Here is a 19608-nt window from a genome sequence, read left to right as displayed (position 1 = left end):
TATTTTTCCTGCGCACAAAGCCATTCCACCAGAATTCCAGTAATTGCCATCCAGCAGATCAGCCATATCTCACCAGTATTATAGTAATTGCCAGTAACATCAGTCATGGTTAGCTCACCTGTCATTTGGAAGTATTCTCTCAGTTCTGTCATTCAGTTAGTTAATTCCAAAAAAAATATTGTTAAATATGTGTAAACTTAGCTATGGTTATACTAATTATGTACAGTATGTATGTGTATATATATATATATATATATATATATATATATATATATATATATATATATATATATATACACACACATTAGAGGTTTGTACCTTTTTAAAAAAAATTCATGTTAGTGGTCCACAGGATTCAAAATTGTGAGTTTAGTGGTCCCTGAGGTCCGAAAGGTTGGCGACCCCTGGTATATACCAACAGTATATACTAACCGTTGGTTCTGGCGTATAATGAATGATGACAAAGAGCATAAACTTTGAAAATGTGACATGGTTTCGTATGAATTTAATAAAAAAAAGTTCATTGTTTTCTTTTCCAGCCTATTACACTGAAGATGTCAACCAAGAAATAATAAAACAGCTGTTTAATAGACAACCACCATTTCAAGCAATGGAACAGAGTCATTATTAAAAATAATATAATGTAAGACATATCATTAACAAAAGAATAGAAATTACAAAAACATATTGATATACACTTTCTCTGTCTTGGTGATGTTTTTCATCTTCATATGAAATTGAATATTCTTGCATAACTGGTAGATTTTGTATATTGTTTCCATTTTCTGTAGCTGAGGATAATGTTAGTCTCTGATGAAGACCTCCATTTAATGTTTTCTGTAAAGAAATAATGTTATATAATGCATTCTCTAAGGTATGTTCCAAGCAGTGTTTGAATCCATGAAACACAAAGCACTATTAAAGCACAAACGTAAATTTCAGCTTGAAACACTAAATGATGTATTTGTAAACAGTACTGTCGCAACTTTATCTTCTACTTTCAAAAATGTGCATGTGGCTACTATGAAAAGCATACAAGGTACCAATATAACCAAATACATCATCAAGTTTATATTACAAATTTACTTTGTGTCCATTCCTAAAATAATACAATATGAACGGTGTGAGTTTTGGTCAACCAATGTAGCCATTTGAAAACCATATTGTACATTATTTAAAAAGGCTGCTCATCACCTGGTAGCCCTTGAATTCATTGCTTCAGTATAGGAGGGTATTTTATATCTTCAGTATATAAGATGGTTCATCAAGTGGGTTGTATGTATGCATTTGTAGATGTGTTTCTCTAGTTTAATATTACATTACCAACCATCAGAGAATACTGTGTTCATTAAAAATGTATTGTAATGTCATTTGGATTTAGTTTTAATCTCAACCATTGTTATTAATTTATAAAGACACAATACTATCCAGATGTATGCATATTTATTCATCATTTTATACAGATCTTAAACTAACAATGTAGGAGTTGACTGAGGGCAATTGCATAGTTAGGTTCTGTGCCATCCAAGGCATTAGGAATTATTCTTCCTGTCCCGCTTCCTTTTTATATTATGCATGTGAAAATGGATTATGACATTGTTACAGGAACAATGATAAAGAGTATCCCTTATTGCTGAATACCTGCACACATACAGTACCAATAATTAAACCCTCCCTGCCACACAACTATGACCTATACTCAACACTGATTCACTTTTTTCTTTGACATACAGAGAGAGCAGTGAATACTCTTCTCCCTGATACACAAACACAGGTGGGTAAATAAACCTATACACATAGCAGTAAACACACTTTCCTCCCAAAGAAAACCGTGACCAGAGTAGGGTCACAGATGTCTTGTCTGATAAAGTGCTCGTGCACATGCAGACATGCTAAAACTGGATCTTCTCCTTCCAAATTTGCTCTTGTAAAACTCACTGGAAATGCAGTTTTCCCATCCTTTCAGTAGAATCTGACATAATGTTTTAGGAATAGTATAAAACTGGTCAAAGATAATATTCTTTAAGCATCATGCAACTAAAAAGTAGTAGCATGGGTTATGCTTGCTTATTGGTGGCTAAATCTAACCACAAATAAGTAAGCGCTATCCAGGGTGCTGAACCTATAATGGGCTGGCTCCTAAGCTTTACATTCCTGCTTTTTAAATAAAGATAGCAAGAGAAGGAAGAAAAATTGATAATAGGAGTAAATTAGAAAGTTGCTTAAAATTGCTGCTCTAACTGAATCATGAAAGAAAAAAATTGGGTTTAGTGTCCCTTTAAGCTGCAAATACAGCTTTAGAGCAGAGCCCCAGCATTTCAGCCTTGTGTTTAAGACTGCTGCTACTTAGCCTCTTCGTCACCTAAAGCGTGGCAGATGTCAATCATCCTGATTCGTTCCAATCGAGATGATTGACATCCCCTGCTCATGCGCAGCATTGCACAAGCAGTTTGTGCAATGTTAAATGCGGGCAGTAGATGGGGCCACTTGTTGCAAGGACAAGGTTTATAATAGCGAGCCTTGTCCGCCCAGCACATGATAAATGGAATCTATAGACCTAGGTAATAAGTGGAGTGTAAAAATATTAGCGCTTTCATTTTTGCGCACATATTACAAGCCCAATTTTATTTTTATCTCTTGAGCGATAGTCTAGGGTGTGCTAACATTACATTGTCGGATAATGTGGGTGCGCTAAATCCCTCACATAATAGATTTTTTATGACAAAGGATGCCAAAGGCAAAATGTATCATCATTGCAGGTGGACAGGTTTGCAAGTATATGCATCGCATAAAGAAATGTAACAATGCACAAGAGATTTCTTGTGCAATGCCGCCCCCTGCTCTTGTACAGCCAATAGCGCAAGACCAGGGCATGTCAATAACCCTGAACGAGCTACTGTAGGGGTGATTGCTCTCACCAAATCTGAGGTGGCAGAGAGGCAAAATAAGCAGTTTCTGCTTCTTAAATATGTGGCTGCAGGCCCGCTCCGTATAGCCTCAAAAGCTGTGAATGCAGCTTCATAAATTAGCCCACAAGAGAACAAAGCAACATTGGAAAGTTGTATAAATGCTCAATCCAATCCATTTAAGTTTAATTTGTACTTTGCTGTAAAGTTTTAAAATCATTTAAATGCCTGCATGCATCTTTTTAGAGACAGTAAAGTCCAAATTCAACTTTAATGATTCAGATAGAGCAGGCAGTTTAAACAACTTACCAGTTTACCTCTATTATCAAATTAGCTTTGATTTCTTGATATCCTTTGTTGAAAAGCATACTTAGGTAGGCTCAGGAGCAGTAATGGACTACTTAGAGTTAGCTGCTGATTGGTGGCTGCACATAGTAGTGCACTGCTGCTCCGTCAACAAAGGATACCAAGAGTATGAAGCACATTTGGTAATGGAAGTAATCTGGAAAATTTGTTTTAAAATATATTTGTAATTAAACAACAGATCCTCTGGACCAAACTGAAACTTACCTTTGTCCTTGTAATGTCTAAGTCATCCGTCTGTTTGTGTAATTTGCTAGACTTTCCAAGGTCATGATCCTTCATCAGGTTAGATTTGGCACCAACATAGTTCTTTTCTAGATGTTGTTTCTGTGAAATAGGTCACCAGAAATGATATAATGAAAATAAAAGTAAAAAATACAGTTTTTACATTTACAAACATTTTACACTGCTGACTTTTAGGATTTCCCCCCCAAATTTTTTTTTTATTAACTGTTTTCCTAGAAAACTTTACACTGAACAGTATTTTACACAACCTTCCTATATAGGGGTGGATAACAATCAAACATTATCAATGCTTATCAGAAACACTTTTTTCATTATCCGTTTTGTGAAAAATGTGTCCTATTCTTGACATGTCTGATCGTTTTCAACAATTATCAACACATTTTCAGAGTAATTTTTCCCTTATTCAATCCCACAACTAAAAGAACTTGATAAATCCCCAGGCAACACTTTTCGGCCTATTTGTGGGTAACATCGGTTTTACACAAAACAGACTCCTGCCATATTGAGGTTACAAAACAATGTCACCAAACAGATATAAATGTTGCCTACTCAATCAATTACATTTAAAAAAAATATAACTCAACAAACACACATGGCCACTATGCAGGCAGTCCCCAGGTTACAAACAAGATAGGTTCTGTAGGTTTGTTCTTAAGTTGAATTTGTATGTAAGTTGGAACAGGCACTTTTCTCTTTCTCTTTTCTCAATACTTATGGGATATTCTCCTTCCTAACAGGAAGTGGCAGAGAGAGCACCCACAGCAGAGCTGTCCATATAGCTCCTCCCTTAGCTCCACGCCCCAGTCATTCTCTCTGCCTGCTTAACTGCTAGGAAGGGCAAAGGGAGTGTGGTGACAAAAATATTCGTTTTTATTTTCTCAAGCAAAAGTTTGTTATTTTAAATGGTACCGGTGTGTACTATTTACTCTCTGGCAGAAAAGGGATTAAGATTTCTGCAAGGAGGATGATGATCTTAGCATTTTTGTAACTAAGATCCACTGCTGTTCTCACAAGGGCTGAAGAGTACAATGAGGCTTCTGTTGAACAGATTTGTAAGGCGGCGACTTGGTCTTCGCTTCATACTTTTTCCAAATTTGATACTTTTGCTTCTTCTGAGGCTATTTTTGGGAGAAAGGTTCTACAAGCAGTGGTGCCTTCCGTTTAAGGTACCTGTCTTGTCCCTCCCTTCATCCGTGTCCTAAAGCTTTGGTATTGGTATCCCATAAGTATGGATGAATCCGTGGACTCGATACATCTTACAAGAGAAAACAGAATTTTTGCTTACCTGATACATTTCTTTTTCTTGTGATGTATCAAGTCCACGGTCCGCCCTGTCTATTTAAGACAGGTAGTATATTTTTATTTTAAAAACTTCAGTCACCACTGCACCCTATAGTTTCTCCTTTTTCTTCCTAGCCTTCGGTCGAATGACTGGGGGGTGGAGCTAAGGGAGGAGCTATATGGACAGCTCTGCTGTGGGTGCTCTCTCTGCCACTTCCTGTTAGGAAGGAGAATATCCCATAAGTATGGATGAATCTGTGGACTCGATACATCACAAGAGAAAGAAATTTATCAGGTAAGCATAAATTCTGGGTTTTTTAGGTGAAACTCTAGCCAAACATTTCCATCTTAATGGGAGGAGAGTCCACGGCTTCATTCATTACTTGTGGGAATTAAAGTGAAAGTAAAGTTTTTGTTATTGGAAACCATTTCTTATCATATAATTTGACCAACATTATAGTCGCTAACTTTGTTTTTTGAAAAATAAAATAGCTTTCAAATAAATCTTATTTTTATGTTCACCGTTTTTTCGCCGCTTTCTTCCGGCTTTGTCTGTGAAAAAGATTGATGCACTCCCAACCTCCGTTCGCGTAAGTAAGCGTGCGTGTTCTCGATCTGTAAAGACTATGCGCATGCGCAATTGTACCATCTCTCCCCGATACATTATATCAATGAGTCAGTTCATTCTTTCATCACTCTGTAGTTGTGAATCGTGTATGCAAAGTGCGCATGCTGGAGTTGTGAACGCGCATAACCAGAGTAGTAGAGATTAATCTCTAACGCATGCGCAATACAGGAAGTGGGAGTCTACAATTCCTATGTAGACGCCAGTGGGGGACCCAATCCGTTAGATACGGATGATAACGTCACTACTAACCGAAATTTTTTTTTATGCGGGTGGAGAGACGAGGTTATTAGACGGGACAATAAATAACTAAATTACTACAGTGAAAACGGTATTTAAAAAAAAAAATCGATGAATGAAACTATACTTTATTTTTGATGTTCTTTGCATTGGTAGTGAACTGTCAGTTCAACTTTACTTACACTTTAAGAACCTGGAATTAAGACACCCCAGCTAAATTCCTCCCCCATCCCCCAGTCATTCTTTGCCTTTCGTCACAGGAGGTTGGCAGAGAAGTGTCGGACGATTTGGAGTAGTCTTTTATGGAGGGTAGTACTCTTCGAAATGGGACTGGAGTTTTACGTAGTCCTGTCGGCCTCTCAGTGAGAGCATAGATGAAAGTTAGAGTCCGGAGATGCAGGGAGAGTCTTTCTGCAAAACCATCCCGACTCAGATTAACAGCTCCATAAGCAATTAGCGTTGACAAGTTTCACTGCCTGCTTTCTGCTCTCAAGTCCATGTCAGGAGCGATGCTACTACCCTGTCACACTTGAAAGGCTGTGTTCCTGTTCCACGGCATAGATTCTGGTAAGATTGTTTCATTTATACACATATGATAACGCAAGAAGACAGGGTCACAGTGTGTCTCCTTTTATCTGTATAGAATCAAGGGTTAATATCCTCAGAAAGGAGGTTATTGAACAGGGGGGGATTTATGCATAATATTCTTTATCGTGTTTAATGCTGCGACATGTGTGAGGTGAGGCTCTGTCAATGTGTAAACTGTCAGTTTTCTTTAGAGAGCTATAAACGCAGCCTTTTTTGGCGCGTTTTTCTCTTTAGTGCAGGAGCGGTCCTGCATGGCACTCCATGTGACCGGGTGTGGCCTCTTTTTAAATTCCTCTTTCTTGACTGGCGGATGCAGGAGACAAAGCGGTTTCTCTGTGGTCCGGGTCATAGGAGGTGGTGAGTGCCCCGGCCATTGGGGTATAAAGGTGCCATTTAATTTCTATCTATTCCTTAATAAAGTCGCAAGCTATGGAGGACTCTGATATGTTAGAGGGTACTCCTTCTTCAACCAAATCTAATAACTGTGTTTATTGTGAGGAGGTTCCGGTTTATCTGCCTGCTCAACTATGTGCCATATGCTTTGATAAAATTGCAATATCTAAAAAACTGAGCCGTCCACCTCTGAGGGTTCTCTGTCTCGCGAGGGGCGTTCCCTACATTCATCTCCGATTACATATGCAGCTCCCCAGGGCACTACTAATCCTCCCGCGGGAGGGGACCTTTGGCCGCCAGATTTCGCTGATCAGTTACAAATGGCGGTTTCGGCGGCCTTCAATGCCTTGCCTTGCCATGCCCTGCTAAGCGCAAGGTGAAACATAGCTATCTGTCCCAGGGGTCATCTACTTTGTTGGATGTCTCTGACAGATTATCCACTGATGAAGACAACTCCGAGTCTTCGGAGGACAGTCTCTCTGGGTCGGAATCGGCGACATCTAGACCTCCGGCTGGGGAGGAGCCAGAGTTTAAGTTTAAGATGGAGCATTTGCGCTTTCTGCTGAAAGTGTGCTTGCTGCATTAGAGGTTCCGGAACAGAAACTGCCGAAGGAACCTTCGATCCCTAAGCTAGATAGGGTTTACGAGGACAGGGTGGTGCCTCAGACCTTCCTGATCCCCTTTAAGATGGCTAATATTATTGAAAACAAATGGGAGAAACTTGGCTCGTCCTTTACCCCCTCTACTTCTTATAAAAAACTGTTCCCCATTTCGGACTCGCAGCTTAAGCTGTGGGGGGGCTATCCCTAAGGTGGATGGTGCTATCTCCACGCTCGCTAAGCACACAACTATCCCGCTCGAAGATAGCTCTTCGTTCAAGGAGCCCATGGATAAAAAAATTGGAATCCATGTTGAGAAAGATGTTTCAGCTCACAGGGTTCGTTTTTCAACCAGCTACAGCGGTCACTGCGGTGGCTGGAGCTGCTACCTACTGGTGTGATGCTCTGTCAGCTATGGTCGAGGTGGAGACTCCCCTCGAGAAGATACAGGAATGAATTAAGGCCTTAAGGGTAGCTAATTCATTCATCTGTGATGCAAATATACGGATTATTCGCCTGAATGCCAAGACATCAGGTTTTTCTGTTCTAGCCTGTAGGGCTCTGTGGTTAAAGTTATGGTCTGCTGACCTGACTTCCAAGTCTAGATTACTATCCCTCCCATTTTTTGGTCCATGCCTAGACTCTATTATATCCACAGTCATGGGAGGCAAGGGTGCTTTCCTACCGCAGGATAAGAAGAATAAGCCTAAGGGGTCTACTTTTCATCCCTTTCATTCGGACAAGTTCCAACGCTAGCAGCCTGCTGTGAAAACCGAGCAGTCCAAGGGATCTTGGAAGCCAGCTCAATCTTGGAAGAAAGCCAAGCAGAGCAAGAAGACCGCCGAGACAAAATTGGCATGAAGAGGAGGCCCCCGATCTGTTTTTGGATCGCGTAGGGGGCAGACTCTTTTTGCAGAGGCTTGGATGAGACGTTCAGGACCCTTGGGTTCTGGAGGTCATCGCCCAGGGTTACAGGATAGGGTTCAAGACTCATCCACCCAGGGGCAGATTCCTCCTGTCAAGCCTATCATCAAGACCAGAGAAGAGAGATGCCTTTCTAGAGTGCATAATGGATCTCTCCTAATCGTTCCAGTCCCTCTAGCAGAAAGAGGTCTGGAGTATTATTCAAACCTTTTCTTGGTCCCAAAGAAGGACGGCACGTTTTGCACAATTCTAGACCTAAAGTGCCTAAACAAGTTTCTTTCGGTCCCATCATTCAAGATGAAGACGATCAGGTCTATTCTGCCCCTAGTTCAAGAGGGACAGTTCATGGCTACAATAGATTTGAAGGATGCTTACCTTCACGTGCCAATCCACAAGAATAACTTCAGGTTCCTAAGATTTGCATTTCTGGACCAACACTTCTAGTTTGTGGCCCTACCGTTCGGCCTGGCGACTGCACAAAGAGTCTTTACGAAGGTTCTGGGATCGCTGCTTGTGGTGGCGAGAGCCAGAGATATTGCAGTGGCACCTTATCTGGAAGACATCCTGGTCCAGGCTCGTAGAGGACCATTCGAGGGCTCTTCTTCTTCTCATTCGATCTCATGGGCATGTTGAGCCAATGGAACAGCGATCACTCAGATCTATCCCAACAGATCTCTCTGGACAACCAAACGAGGGAATCCCTCTCTTGGTAGATCTGTCCAGGACAACTGTCCCAGGGGACATCCTTCTTGAGACCATCCTGGGAGATTGTGACCACAGACGCAAGTCTGTCAGGATGGGGAGCTGTTTGGGGTGCCAGGAAGGCACAGGGCAGGTGGACTCGAGAGGAGTCGCTTCTCCCGATCAATATTCTGGAACTTCGAGCGATCTGCAACGTTCTGAGGGCTTGGCCCCTCCTGGGGTCGTCCCGATTCATCAGATTCCAGTCGGACAACATTACCTCGGTGGCTAACATCAACCATCAGGGGGGAACAAGAAGCTCCCTAGCCATGAGGGAAGTATCTCAGATTCTGAAATGGGCGGAGACCCACAACTGTTTGCTATCAGTGATCCACATTCCGGGTGTGGACAACTGGGAAGCGGATTTTCTCAGCAGACAATAGTTTCATCCATAGATCTCATAGTGTCCAGACTCAACTTCAAGCTACCCAGATACGGGTCGCGGTCCAGGGATCCCCAGACAGAGCTGATAGGTGCCTTGGGAGCTCAATCTAGTCTACATATTTCCACCGTTGCCACTTCTACCTCAAGTAGTGGCCCGCATCAAGCAGGAGCAAGCTTTGGCTATTCTGATTGCTCCGTTGTTGCCGCGGAGGACGTGGTTTGCGGATCTGGTGGGGGTGTCATTGTCTCCTCCATGGAGGTTACCTTGTCGCAGAGATCTGCTGGTTCAGGGTCCCTTTCTACATCAAAATCTCGATTCTCTGAGGCTGACTGCCTGCAGATTGAAAGCTTAATCCTAGCCAAGAGAGGATTTTCTGATAGAGTGATTGATACTCTCATTCAAGCCAGGAAACCGGTCACTCTTCGTATTTATCATAAGGTGTGGAGGACCTACTTGTTCTGGTGTGAGGAATGTGGATATCCCCGGCATAAGGTTAGGGTATCCAAGATCCAGTCCTTCCTCCAGGATGGTTTGGAGTAGGGACTTGCCGCCTTAAAAAGGACAGATTTCGGCTTTATCTGTACTGTTACACAAGAAGCTTGCGGAGCTTCCTGAAATTCAGTCCTTTGTTCAGGCTCTGTCTAGGATCAGGCCTGTCTTTAGAAATTCCGCTCCCCCTTGGAGCTTAAACATGGTTCTTAAGATTTTGCAGAGGGCTCCGTTTGAGTCTATGCATTCGCTTGACATTAAAATTCTTTCCTGGAAGGTTCTATTCCTACTGGCTATTGCATTGGCACACAGAGTCTCTGAGTTGGCAGCCTTGCAATGTGAGCCTCCTTACCTGTTTTTTCATGCTGATAAGGCTGTTCTTCACACTGGGTTGGGATTTCTTCCTAAGGTTGTGTCGAATCGTAACAAATTAAGAAATAGTAATTCCTTCCTTGTGTCCTAACCCTTCTTCTTCAAAGGAAAGGTTGCTTCATAATTTAGATGTGGTTCGAGCTTTGAAGTTCTATCTTCAAGCCACAAAATAATTCAGACAGACTTTGTCTTTGTTGTGTATTCGGGGAAGCGCAAGGAGCAGAAGGCCTCTTCCACTTCCCTATCTTTTTTTATTGAGGAGCATTATCCGCTTGGCCTATGAGACAGCGGGACATAAGTCTCCTCAGAGGATTACAGCTCACTCAACTAGGGCTGTGGCCTCTTCATGAAATGAATGATGCCTCTGGAGCAGATTTGTAAGGTGGTTACTTGGTCCTCTTCACATACTTTTGCTAAATTTTAAGTCTTTGCTTCGGCAGAAGCAGCTTTTGGGAGAAAGGTTTTGCAGGCTGTGGTGCCCTCAGCTTAGGGTCCGCCTCCTTTTGCCCTCCCGTTTTTTTCATTCAGTGTCCTCTAGAGCTTGGGTATTTGTTTCCCACAAGTAATGAATGAAGCCGTGGACTCTTTTCCCATTAAGATGGAAAACATAAATTATGCTTACCTGATAATTTAATTTCCATCTGTGGGAGAAGAGTGCACGGCTCCCACCCGTTTCCCCGGTAGGCGGACCTACATTTATTTTTGTTCTTCTGGTACCATTTATACCCTGATATTTATCCTACTGTTCCTTGTTTCCTTTGGCAGAATGACTGGGGGATGAAGGGAGTGGGGGAGGTATTTAAGCCTTTGGCTGGGGTGTCTTTCCCTCCTCCTGTGAGCCAGGTTCTTAATTCCCACAAGTAATGAATGAAGCCGTGGACTCTCCTCCCACAGATGGAAATGAAATTATCAGGTAAACATAATTTATGTTTTTTTAGTTTTGGATAGCATAGGGAAAAGTTTGTTTCAAATCTCTTTCTGTCCTTGTGACAATTGGATTTTGAGTATTTTGGGTTATCCTGGAAAGAAGGATTGGCGATAAAGCTCTATTTTCTCAGTTTGTAAGTACGAGTTGTACTTAAGTCTGTAACCCAGGGACTGCCTGTACTGGTAATGCCCCTGTTTAAATCCCTTAGAGGGACATACATAATATATGTATGGTTGTGGAGCAGCAGTCACCTATTATCATCACTACACACTATTAAAAGGATCAGTCAACATGCAGGCACTTTAAAGGGACATGAAACCCAAATGTTTCCTTTCACGATTCAGATAGGGTGTTATTTTAGACAACTTTCCAATTTACTTCTATTCTCTTGTTTTTTTGTTCTTTTTACATCCTTTGTTGAAAAGGATACCTAAGTAGGATCAGGAGCTGCTGATTGGTGGCTGCACATATATGCCTCATGTTATTGGATCATTGCTGCTTCTTCAACAAAGGATTAAAAAATAACAAAGCAAATTAGATAATATAAGTACATTGGAATCATGAAAGAAAAATGTTGGGTCTCATGTCCCTTTAACCTGTGATGTAATCAATAACACCCTAATATCGGCAATTTTGTTTGTCTGTAAACATGCCCATTTTATTATTTAATTTAAGATATTACCAGATTAAAAAGGACATGAAACACATTTTTTTTCTTTTATGATTCAGATAGAACATATAATTTTAAATCTTCCATTTTACTTATATTATCAAATTTACTTAATTCTCTTTGTATTATTTGTTGAAGAAGCAGTAATGCACTACTAGGAGCTAGCTAAACAATGACAAGAGGCATATAAATGCAGCCACTAATCAGCAGCTAGCTATCAGTAGTAAATTGCTGCTCCTGGGCCTACCTAGATATGCTTTTAAACAAAGGATAACAAGATAACTAAGCAAATTAGTTAATATAAGTAACCTGGAAAGTTGTTTGAAATTGCATGCTCTGTCTAAATCATGAAAGTTTCATTTTAAATTTACTGTCCCTTTAACAAGAAAAATAAAGATTTCTCTTGTTAAGTGTATCCAGTCCACGGATCATCCATTATTTGTGGGATATATTCCCTTCCCAACAGGAAGTTGCAAGAGGATCACCCACAGCAGAGCTGCTATATAGCTCCTCCCCTCACATGTCATATCCAGTCATTCTCTTGCAACCCTCAACATAGATGGAGGTCGTGAGAGGACTGTGGTGTTTTATACTTAATTATTTCTTCAATCAAAAGTTTGTTATTTTTAAATGGCACCGGAGTGTGCTGTTTTTTTCTCAGGCAGTATTTGGAAGAAGAATCTGCCTGCGTTTTCTATGATCTTAGCAGAAGTAACTAAGATCCACTGGCTGTTCTCACACATTCTGAGGAGTGGGGTAACTTCAGAAAGGGAATGGCGTGCGGGGTCTCCTGCAACTAAGATATGTGCAGTAAAATATTTTTCTAAGGAATGGAATTGACTAAGAAAATGCTGCTGATACCGAAGTAATGTAAGTAAAGCCTTAAATGCAGCGAAAGCGACTGGTATCAGGCTTATTAATGTATGTGCAGTAAAATAATTTTCTAAGTAATGGAATTTGACTAAGAAAATGCTGCTAATACTGAAGTATTGTAGTAAAGCCTTAAATGCAGTAGAAGCGACTGGTATCAGGCTTATCATTAGAGATACATACTCTTTAAAAAAGATGTTTTTAAAACGTTTGCTGGCATGTTTAATCGTTTTTTTTTTGAGGTACATTGGTGATAAAACTTATTGGGGCACATGGCTAACTTAATTTCTGCATAGAAACAGTTAACTGAGGCTTCCCACTGTTGTAATAATAAGTGGGAGGGGCCTATTTTAGCGCTTTTTTGCGCAGTAAAAATTCAGACTCAGTCTTCCTGCTTCTTCTTGCATGATCCAGGACGTCTCTAGAGAGCTCAAGGGACTTCAAAAGTCATTTTGAGGGAGGTAATCAGTCACAGCAGACCTGTGACAGTGTGTTTGACTGTGTTAAAAACGTTTTTTTCTCTATTGATTATCCAGTTGGGGTATTAAGGGGTTAATCATCCATTTGCAAGTGGGTGCAATGCTCTGCTAGTTTAATACATTTACTGTGAAATTTTGGTTGGTATAACTGATTTGGTTCATTGTTATTTCAACTTGAGACAGGTTTTGTGCTTCTTAAAGGCGCAGTAGCGTTTTTTATTTTGCTTGTAAACTGATTTTAAAGTGTTTTCCAAGCTTGCTAGTCTCATTGCTAGTCTGTTTAAACATGTCTGACACAGATGAATCTGTTTGTTCATTATGTTTGAAGGCCAGTGTGGAGCCCCATAGAAATATGTGCACTAAATGTATTGATTTCACTTTAAATAATAAAGGTCAGTCTTTATCTATAAAAGAATTATCACCAGACGACGAGGGGGAAGTTATGCCGACTAACTCTCCTCACGTGTCAGTACCTTCACCTCCCGCTCAGGGGGCGCGTGCTAATATGGCGCCAAGTACATCAGAGGCGCCCATAGCAATTACCTTACAGGACATGGCTACAATCATGAATAATACCCTGTCAGAAGTATTATCTAGATTGCCAGAATTGAGAGGCAAGCGCGATAGCTCTGGGATTAGGAGAGATGCAGAGCGCGCTGGTGCTGTAAGAGCCATGTCTGATACTGCGTCACAGTTTGCAGAACATGAGGACGGAGAGCATCATTCTGTGGGTGACGGATCTGATCCGGGGAAACCTGATTCAGAGATCTCTAATTTTAAATTTAAGCTTGAGAACCTCCGTGTATTGCGTGGGGAGGTTTTAGCTGCTCTGAATGACTGTAACACAGTTGCAATTCCAGAGAAATTGTGTAGGCTGGATAGATACTATGCGGTACCGGTGTGTACTGACGTTTTTACTATACCTAAAAGGCTTACAGAAATTATTAGCAAGGAGTGGGATAGACCCGGTGTGCCCTTTTCTCTTGTTAAGTGTATTCAGTCCACGGGTCATCCATTACTTATGAGATTATATCTCCTTCCCAACAGGAAGTTGCAAGAGGATCACCCAAGCAGAGCTGCTATATAGCTCCTCCCCTCACATGTCATATCCAGTCATTCTCTTGCAACTCAACTAGATAGGACGTTGTGAGAGGTCTGTGGTGTTTTTATACTTAGTTTATTTCTATTTATTTATTTTTATTTTTTATCAAAAGTTTGTTATTTTAAATGGCACCGGAGTGTGCTGTTTGTTCTCAGGCAGTATTTGGAAGAAGAATCTGCCTGCGTTTTCTATGATCTTAGCAGAAGTAACTAAGATCCACTGGCTGTTTTCGCACATTCTGAGGAGTGGGGTAACTTTCAGAAAGGGAATAGCGTGTGGGGAATCCTGCAAACAAGGTATGTGCAGTAAATTATTTTTCTAAGGAATGGAATTGACTAAGAAAATACTGCTGATACCGATGTAGTGTAAGTACAGCCTTGAATGCAGCAGCGACTGGTATCAGGCTGATGAATGTATGTACAATAAGTAATTTTCTAAGGAATGGAATTTGCCTAAGAAAATACTGTTAATACTGAAGTATTGTATAAGCCTTAACTGCAGTAGAAGCGACTGGTAGCAGGCTTATTAATAACACTACCTAACTTTTAAAGTGTATGTTTAAAACGTTTACTGGCATGTTATTCGTTTTTTGTGAGGTACTTTGGTGATAAATCTTTTGGGGCATGATTTTCCACATGGCTGTTGTTTATTTCTACATAGAAACGGTTAACTGAGGTTTCCCACTGTTGTAATAGGAGTGGGAGGAGCCTATTTTAGCGCTTTTTTGCGCAGTAAAAATTCTGTTTCAGTCTTCCTGCTTCTTCCTCCTTGATCCAGGACGTCTCTAGAGAGCTCAGGGGTCTTCAAAAGTCATTTTGAGGGAGGTAATCAGTCACAGCAGACCTGTGACAGTGTGTTTGACTGTGATAAAAACGTTAATTGTTAAATTGATTATCCGTTTTTGGGTATTAAGGGTTAATCATCCATTTGCTAGTGGGTGCAATACTTTGCTAACTTAATACATTTACTGTGAAAATTTGGTTGCTATAACTGATTTGGTTCATTGTTATTTCAACTGTGACAATTTTTTTGTGCTTCTTAAAGGCGCAGTAGCGTTTTTTATATTGCTTGTAAATTTATTTGAAAGGATTTTCCAAGCTTGCTAGTCTCATTGCGAGTCTGTTTAAACATGTCTGACACAGATGAATGTTTGTTCACTATGTTTGAAGGCCAATGTGGAGCCCCACAGAAATATGTGTACTAAATGTATTGATGTCACTCTGAATAAAAGTCAATCTATATCTGTAAAGAAATTATCACCAGACAACGAGGGGGAAGTTATGCCGACTAACTCTCCTCACGTGTCAGTACGTTCGCCTCCCGCTCAGGAGGCGCGTGATATTGTGGCGCCAAGTACATCAGAGAGGCCCATACAAATCACTTTGCAAGACATGGCTGCTGTTATGACAGAGGTATTATCTAAATTGCCTGAATTAAGAGGCAAGCGCGATAGCTCTGGGTTAAGGACAGAGCGCGCTGATGATGTGAGAGCCATGTCTGATACTGCGTCACAATTTGCAGAACATGAGGACGGAGAGCTTCATTCTGTGGGTGACGGATCTGATCCAGGGAGACCGGATTCAGAGATTTCTAATTTTAAATTTAAGCTTGAGAACCTCCGCGTATTGCTAGGGGAGGTATTAGCGGCTCTGAATGATTGTAACACGGTTGCAATTCCAGAGAAAGTATGTAGGTTAGATACTTTGCGGTACTGGTGTGTACTGACGTTTTTCCTATACCTAAAAGGCTTACAGAAATTATTAGCAAGGAGTGGGATAGACCCGGTGTGCCTTTTTCCCCACCTCTGATATTTAGAAAAATGTTCCCAATAAACGCCACCACACGAGACTTATGGCAGATGGTCCCTAAGGTGGAGGGAGCAGTTTCTACTTTAGCTAAACGTACCACTATCCCGGTGGAGGATAGTTGTGCTTTTTCGGATCCAATGGATAAAAAATTAGAAGGTTACCTTAAGAAAATGTTTGTTCAACAAGGTTTTATCTTACAGCCCCTTGCATGCATTGCGCCTGTCACTGCTGCTGCGGCATTCTGGTTTGAGTCTCTGGAAGAGGCCATTCGCACAGCTCCATTGGATGAGATTATGGCCAAGCTTAAAGCACTTAAGCTAGCTAATGCATTTGTTTCTGATGCCGTTGTACATTTAACCAAACTAACGGCTAAGAACTCTGGATTCGCCATCCAGGCGCGCAGAGCGCTATGGCTTAAATCCTGGTCAGCTGACGTGACTTCTAAATCTAAATTGCTTAATATTCCTTTCAAAGGGCAGACCTTATTCGGGCCCGGCTTGAAAGAAATTATTACTGACATTACTGGAGGTAAGGGTCATACTCTTCCTCAGGACAGGGCCAAATCAAAGGCCAAACAGTCTAATTTTCGTGCCTTTCGTAACTTCAAGGCAGGAGCAGCATCAACTTCCTCCGCTCCAAAACAGGAAGGACCTGTTGCTCGTTACAGACAGGGCTGGAAAGCTAGCCAGCCCTGGAACAAGGGCAAGCAGGCCAGAAAGCCTACTTCTGCCCCTAAGACAGCATGAAGAGAGGGCCCCCTATCCGGAAACGGATCTAGTGGGGGGCAGACTATCTCTCTTCGCCCAGGCTTGGGCAAGAGATGTCCAGGATCCCTGGGCGTTGGAGATCATATCTCAGGGATATCTTCTGGACTTCAAAGCATCTCCTCCACAAGGGAGATTTCATCTTTCAAGGTTATCAGCAAACCAAATAAAAAAAGAGGCATTTCTACGCTGTGTGCAAGACCTCTTAGTAATGGGGGTGATCCACCCAGTTCCGCGGACGGAACAAGGGCAAGGGTTTTACTCAAATCTGTTTGTGGTTCCCAAGAAAGAGGGAACCTTCAGGCCAATCTTGGACCTAAAAATCTTAAACAAATTCCTAAGAGTTCCATCATTCAAAATGGAAACTATTCGAACCATCCTACCCATGATCCAAGAGGGTCAATACATGACCACGGTAGACTTAAAGGATGCCTACCTTCATATACCGATTCACAAAGATCATTATCGGTACCTAAGATTTGCCTTTCTAGACAGGCATTACCAGTTTGTAGCTCTTCCCTTCGGGTTGGCTACGGCCCCGAGAATCTTTACAAAGGTTCTGGGCTCACTTCTGGCGGTTCTAAGACCGCGAGGCATAGCGGTGGCTCCGTATCTAGACGACATCCTGATACAGGCGTCAAGCTTTCAAATGGCCAAGTCTCATACAGAGATAGTTCTGGCATTTCTGAGGTCGCATGGGTGGAAAGTGAACGTGGAAAAGAGTTCTCTATCACCACTCACAAGAGTCTCCTTTCTAGGGACTCTTATAGATTCTGTAGAGATGAAAATTTACCTGACGGAGTCCAGGTTATCAAAGCTTCTAAATGCTTGCCGTGTCCTTCATTCCATTCCACGCCCGTCAGTGGCTCAGTGCATGGAAGTAATCGGCTTAATGGTAGCGCCAATGGACATAGTGCCATTTGCGCGCCTGCATCTCAGACCGCTGCAATTATGCATGCTAAGTCAGTGGAATGGGGATTACTCAGATTTGTCCCCTCTGCTAAATCTGGACCAAGAGACCAGAGATTCTCTTCTCTGGTGGCTTTCTCGGGTCCATCTGTCCAAGGGTATGACCTTTTGCAGGCCAGATTGGACGATTGTAACAACAGATGCCAGCCTTCTAGGTTGGGGCGCAGTCTGGAACTCCCTGAAGGCTCAGGGATTATGGACTCAGGAGGAGAAACTCCTCCCAATAAATATTCTGGAGTTGAGAGCAATACTCAATGCTCTTCTAGCTTGGCCTCAGTTAGCAACACTGAGGTTCATCAGATTTCCGTCGGACAACATCACGACTGTGGCTTACATCAACCATCAAGGGGGAACCAGGAGTTCCCTAGCGATGTTGGAAGTCTCAAACATAATTCGCTGGGCAGAGTCTCACTCTTGCCACCTGTCAGCGATCTACATCCCAGGCGTGGAGAACTGGGAGGCGGATTTTCTAAGTCGCCAGACTTTTCATCCGGGGGAGTGGGAACTTCATCCGGAGGTCTTCGCTCAACTGATTCATCGTTGGGGCAAACCAGATCTGGATCTCATGGCGTCTCGCCAGAACGCCAAGCTTCCTTGTTACGGATCCAGGTCCAGGGACCCGGGAGCGGCGCTGATAGATGCTCTGACAGCCCCTTGGGTCTTCAACATGGCTTATGTGTTTCCACCATTTCCGATGCTTCCTCGACTGATTGCCAAGATCAAACAGGAGAGAGCATCGGTGATTCTGATAGCGCCTGCGTGGCCACGCAGGACCTGGTATGCAGACCTAGTGGACATGTCGTCCTGTCCACCGTGGTTTCTACCTCTGAGGCAGGACCTTCTAATACAAGGTCCTTTCAAACATCCAAATCTAATTTCTCTGAGGCTGACTGCATGGAGATTGAACGCTTGATTCTATCAAAGCGTGGCTTCTCGGAGTCAGTTATTGATACCTTAATACAGGCACGGAAGCCTGTTACCAGGAAAATTTACCATAAGATATGGTGTAAATATTTATATTGGTGCGAATCCAAGGGTTACTCATGGAGTAAGGTTAGGATTCCTAGGATATTGTCCTTTCTACAAGAAGGTTTAGAAAAGGGTTTATCTGCTAGTTCGTTAAAGGGACAGATTTCTGCTCTGTCTATTCTCTTACACAAACGTCTGGCAGAAGTTCCAGACGTCCAGGTTTTTTGTCAGGCTTTGGCTAGGATTAAGCCGGTGTTTGACTGTTGCTCCTCCGTGGAGCTTAAACTTGGTTCTTAAAGTTCTTCAAGGGGTCCCGTTTGAACCCCTTCATTCCATTGATATTAAGCTTTTATCTTGGAAAGTTCTGTTTTTGATGGCTATTTCCTCGGCTCGAAGAGTCTCTGAGTTATCGGCCTTACATTGTGATTCTCCTTATCTGATTTTCCATTCAGACAAGGTAGTTCTGCGTTCTAAACCTGGGTTTTTACCTAAGGTAGTTTCTAACAGGAATATCAATCAGGAGATTGTTGTTCCATCATTATGTCCTAATCCTTCTTCAAAGAAGGAACGACTTTTGCATAATCTGGACGTAGTCCGTGCCCTGAAGTTCTATTTACAGGCAACTAAAGATTTTCGTCAAACTTCTTCCCTGTTTGTTGTGTACTCTGGTCAGAGGAGAGGTCAAAAAGCTTCGGCAACCTCTCTCTCCTTTTGGCTTCGTAGCATAATACGTTTAGCCTATGAGACTGCTGGACAGCAGCCTCCTGAAAGAATTACAGCTCATTCCACTAGAGCTGTGGCTTCCACCTGGGCCTTTAAGAATGAGGCCTCTGTTGAACAGATTTGCAAGGCTGCAACTTGGTCTTCACTTCACACTTTTTCAAAATTTTACAAATT

At 42.0% G+C, this 19608-nt stretch overlaps 2 protein-coding genes across 3 annotated transcripts in view; one reads left to right on the top strand and one right to left on the bottom strand.

Moving 5' to 3' along the window:
* The window catches only part of FANCL (FA complementation group L), a 332294-nt gene extending 330864 nt beyond the window's left edge, over nt 1-1430 (top strand). For both annotated transcript variants that reach the window (XM_053712035.1, XM_053712034.1), the window contains one exon: nt 540-1430. In XM_053712035.1, the coding sequence (XP_053568010.1) occupies nt 540-572 (33 nt within the window). In that variant the 3' untranslated portion in view covers nt 573-1430. The remainder of the gene's footprint in view (nt 1-539) is intronic.
* VRK2 (VRK serine/threonine kinase 2) overlaps nt 473-19608 on the bottom strand; it is a 250139-nt gene continuing 231003 nt past the window's right edge. The window contains exons 13-14 of the mRNA XM_053712032.1: nt 3477-3596; nt 473-837 (exon numbers count right to left, since the gene is read on the bottom strand). Coding sequence (XP_053568007.1) covers nt 628-837; nt 3477-3596 — 330 coding nt within the window. The 3' untranslated portion in view covers nt 473-627. The remainder of the gene's footprint in view (nt 838-3476; nt 3597-19608) is intronic.

Source organism: Bombina bombina, chromosome 4 (genome assembly GCF_027579735.1).
Source record: "Bombina bombina isolate aBomBom1 chromosome 4, aBomBom1.pri, whole genome shotgun sequence".
In the NCBI taxonomy this organism is placed as follows: domain Eukaryota; kingdom Metazoa; phylum Chordata; class Amphibia; order Anura; family Bombinatoridae; genus Bombina; species Bombina bombina.
Note: the sequence above shows the minus strand (reverse complement) of the source record. Positions and strands in the feature narration are given on the sequence as shown.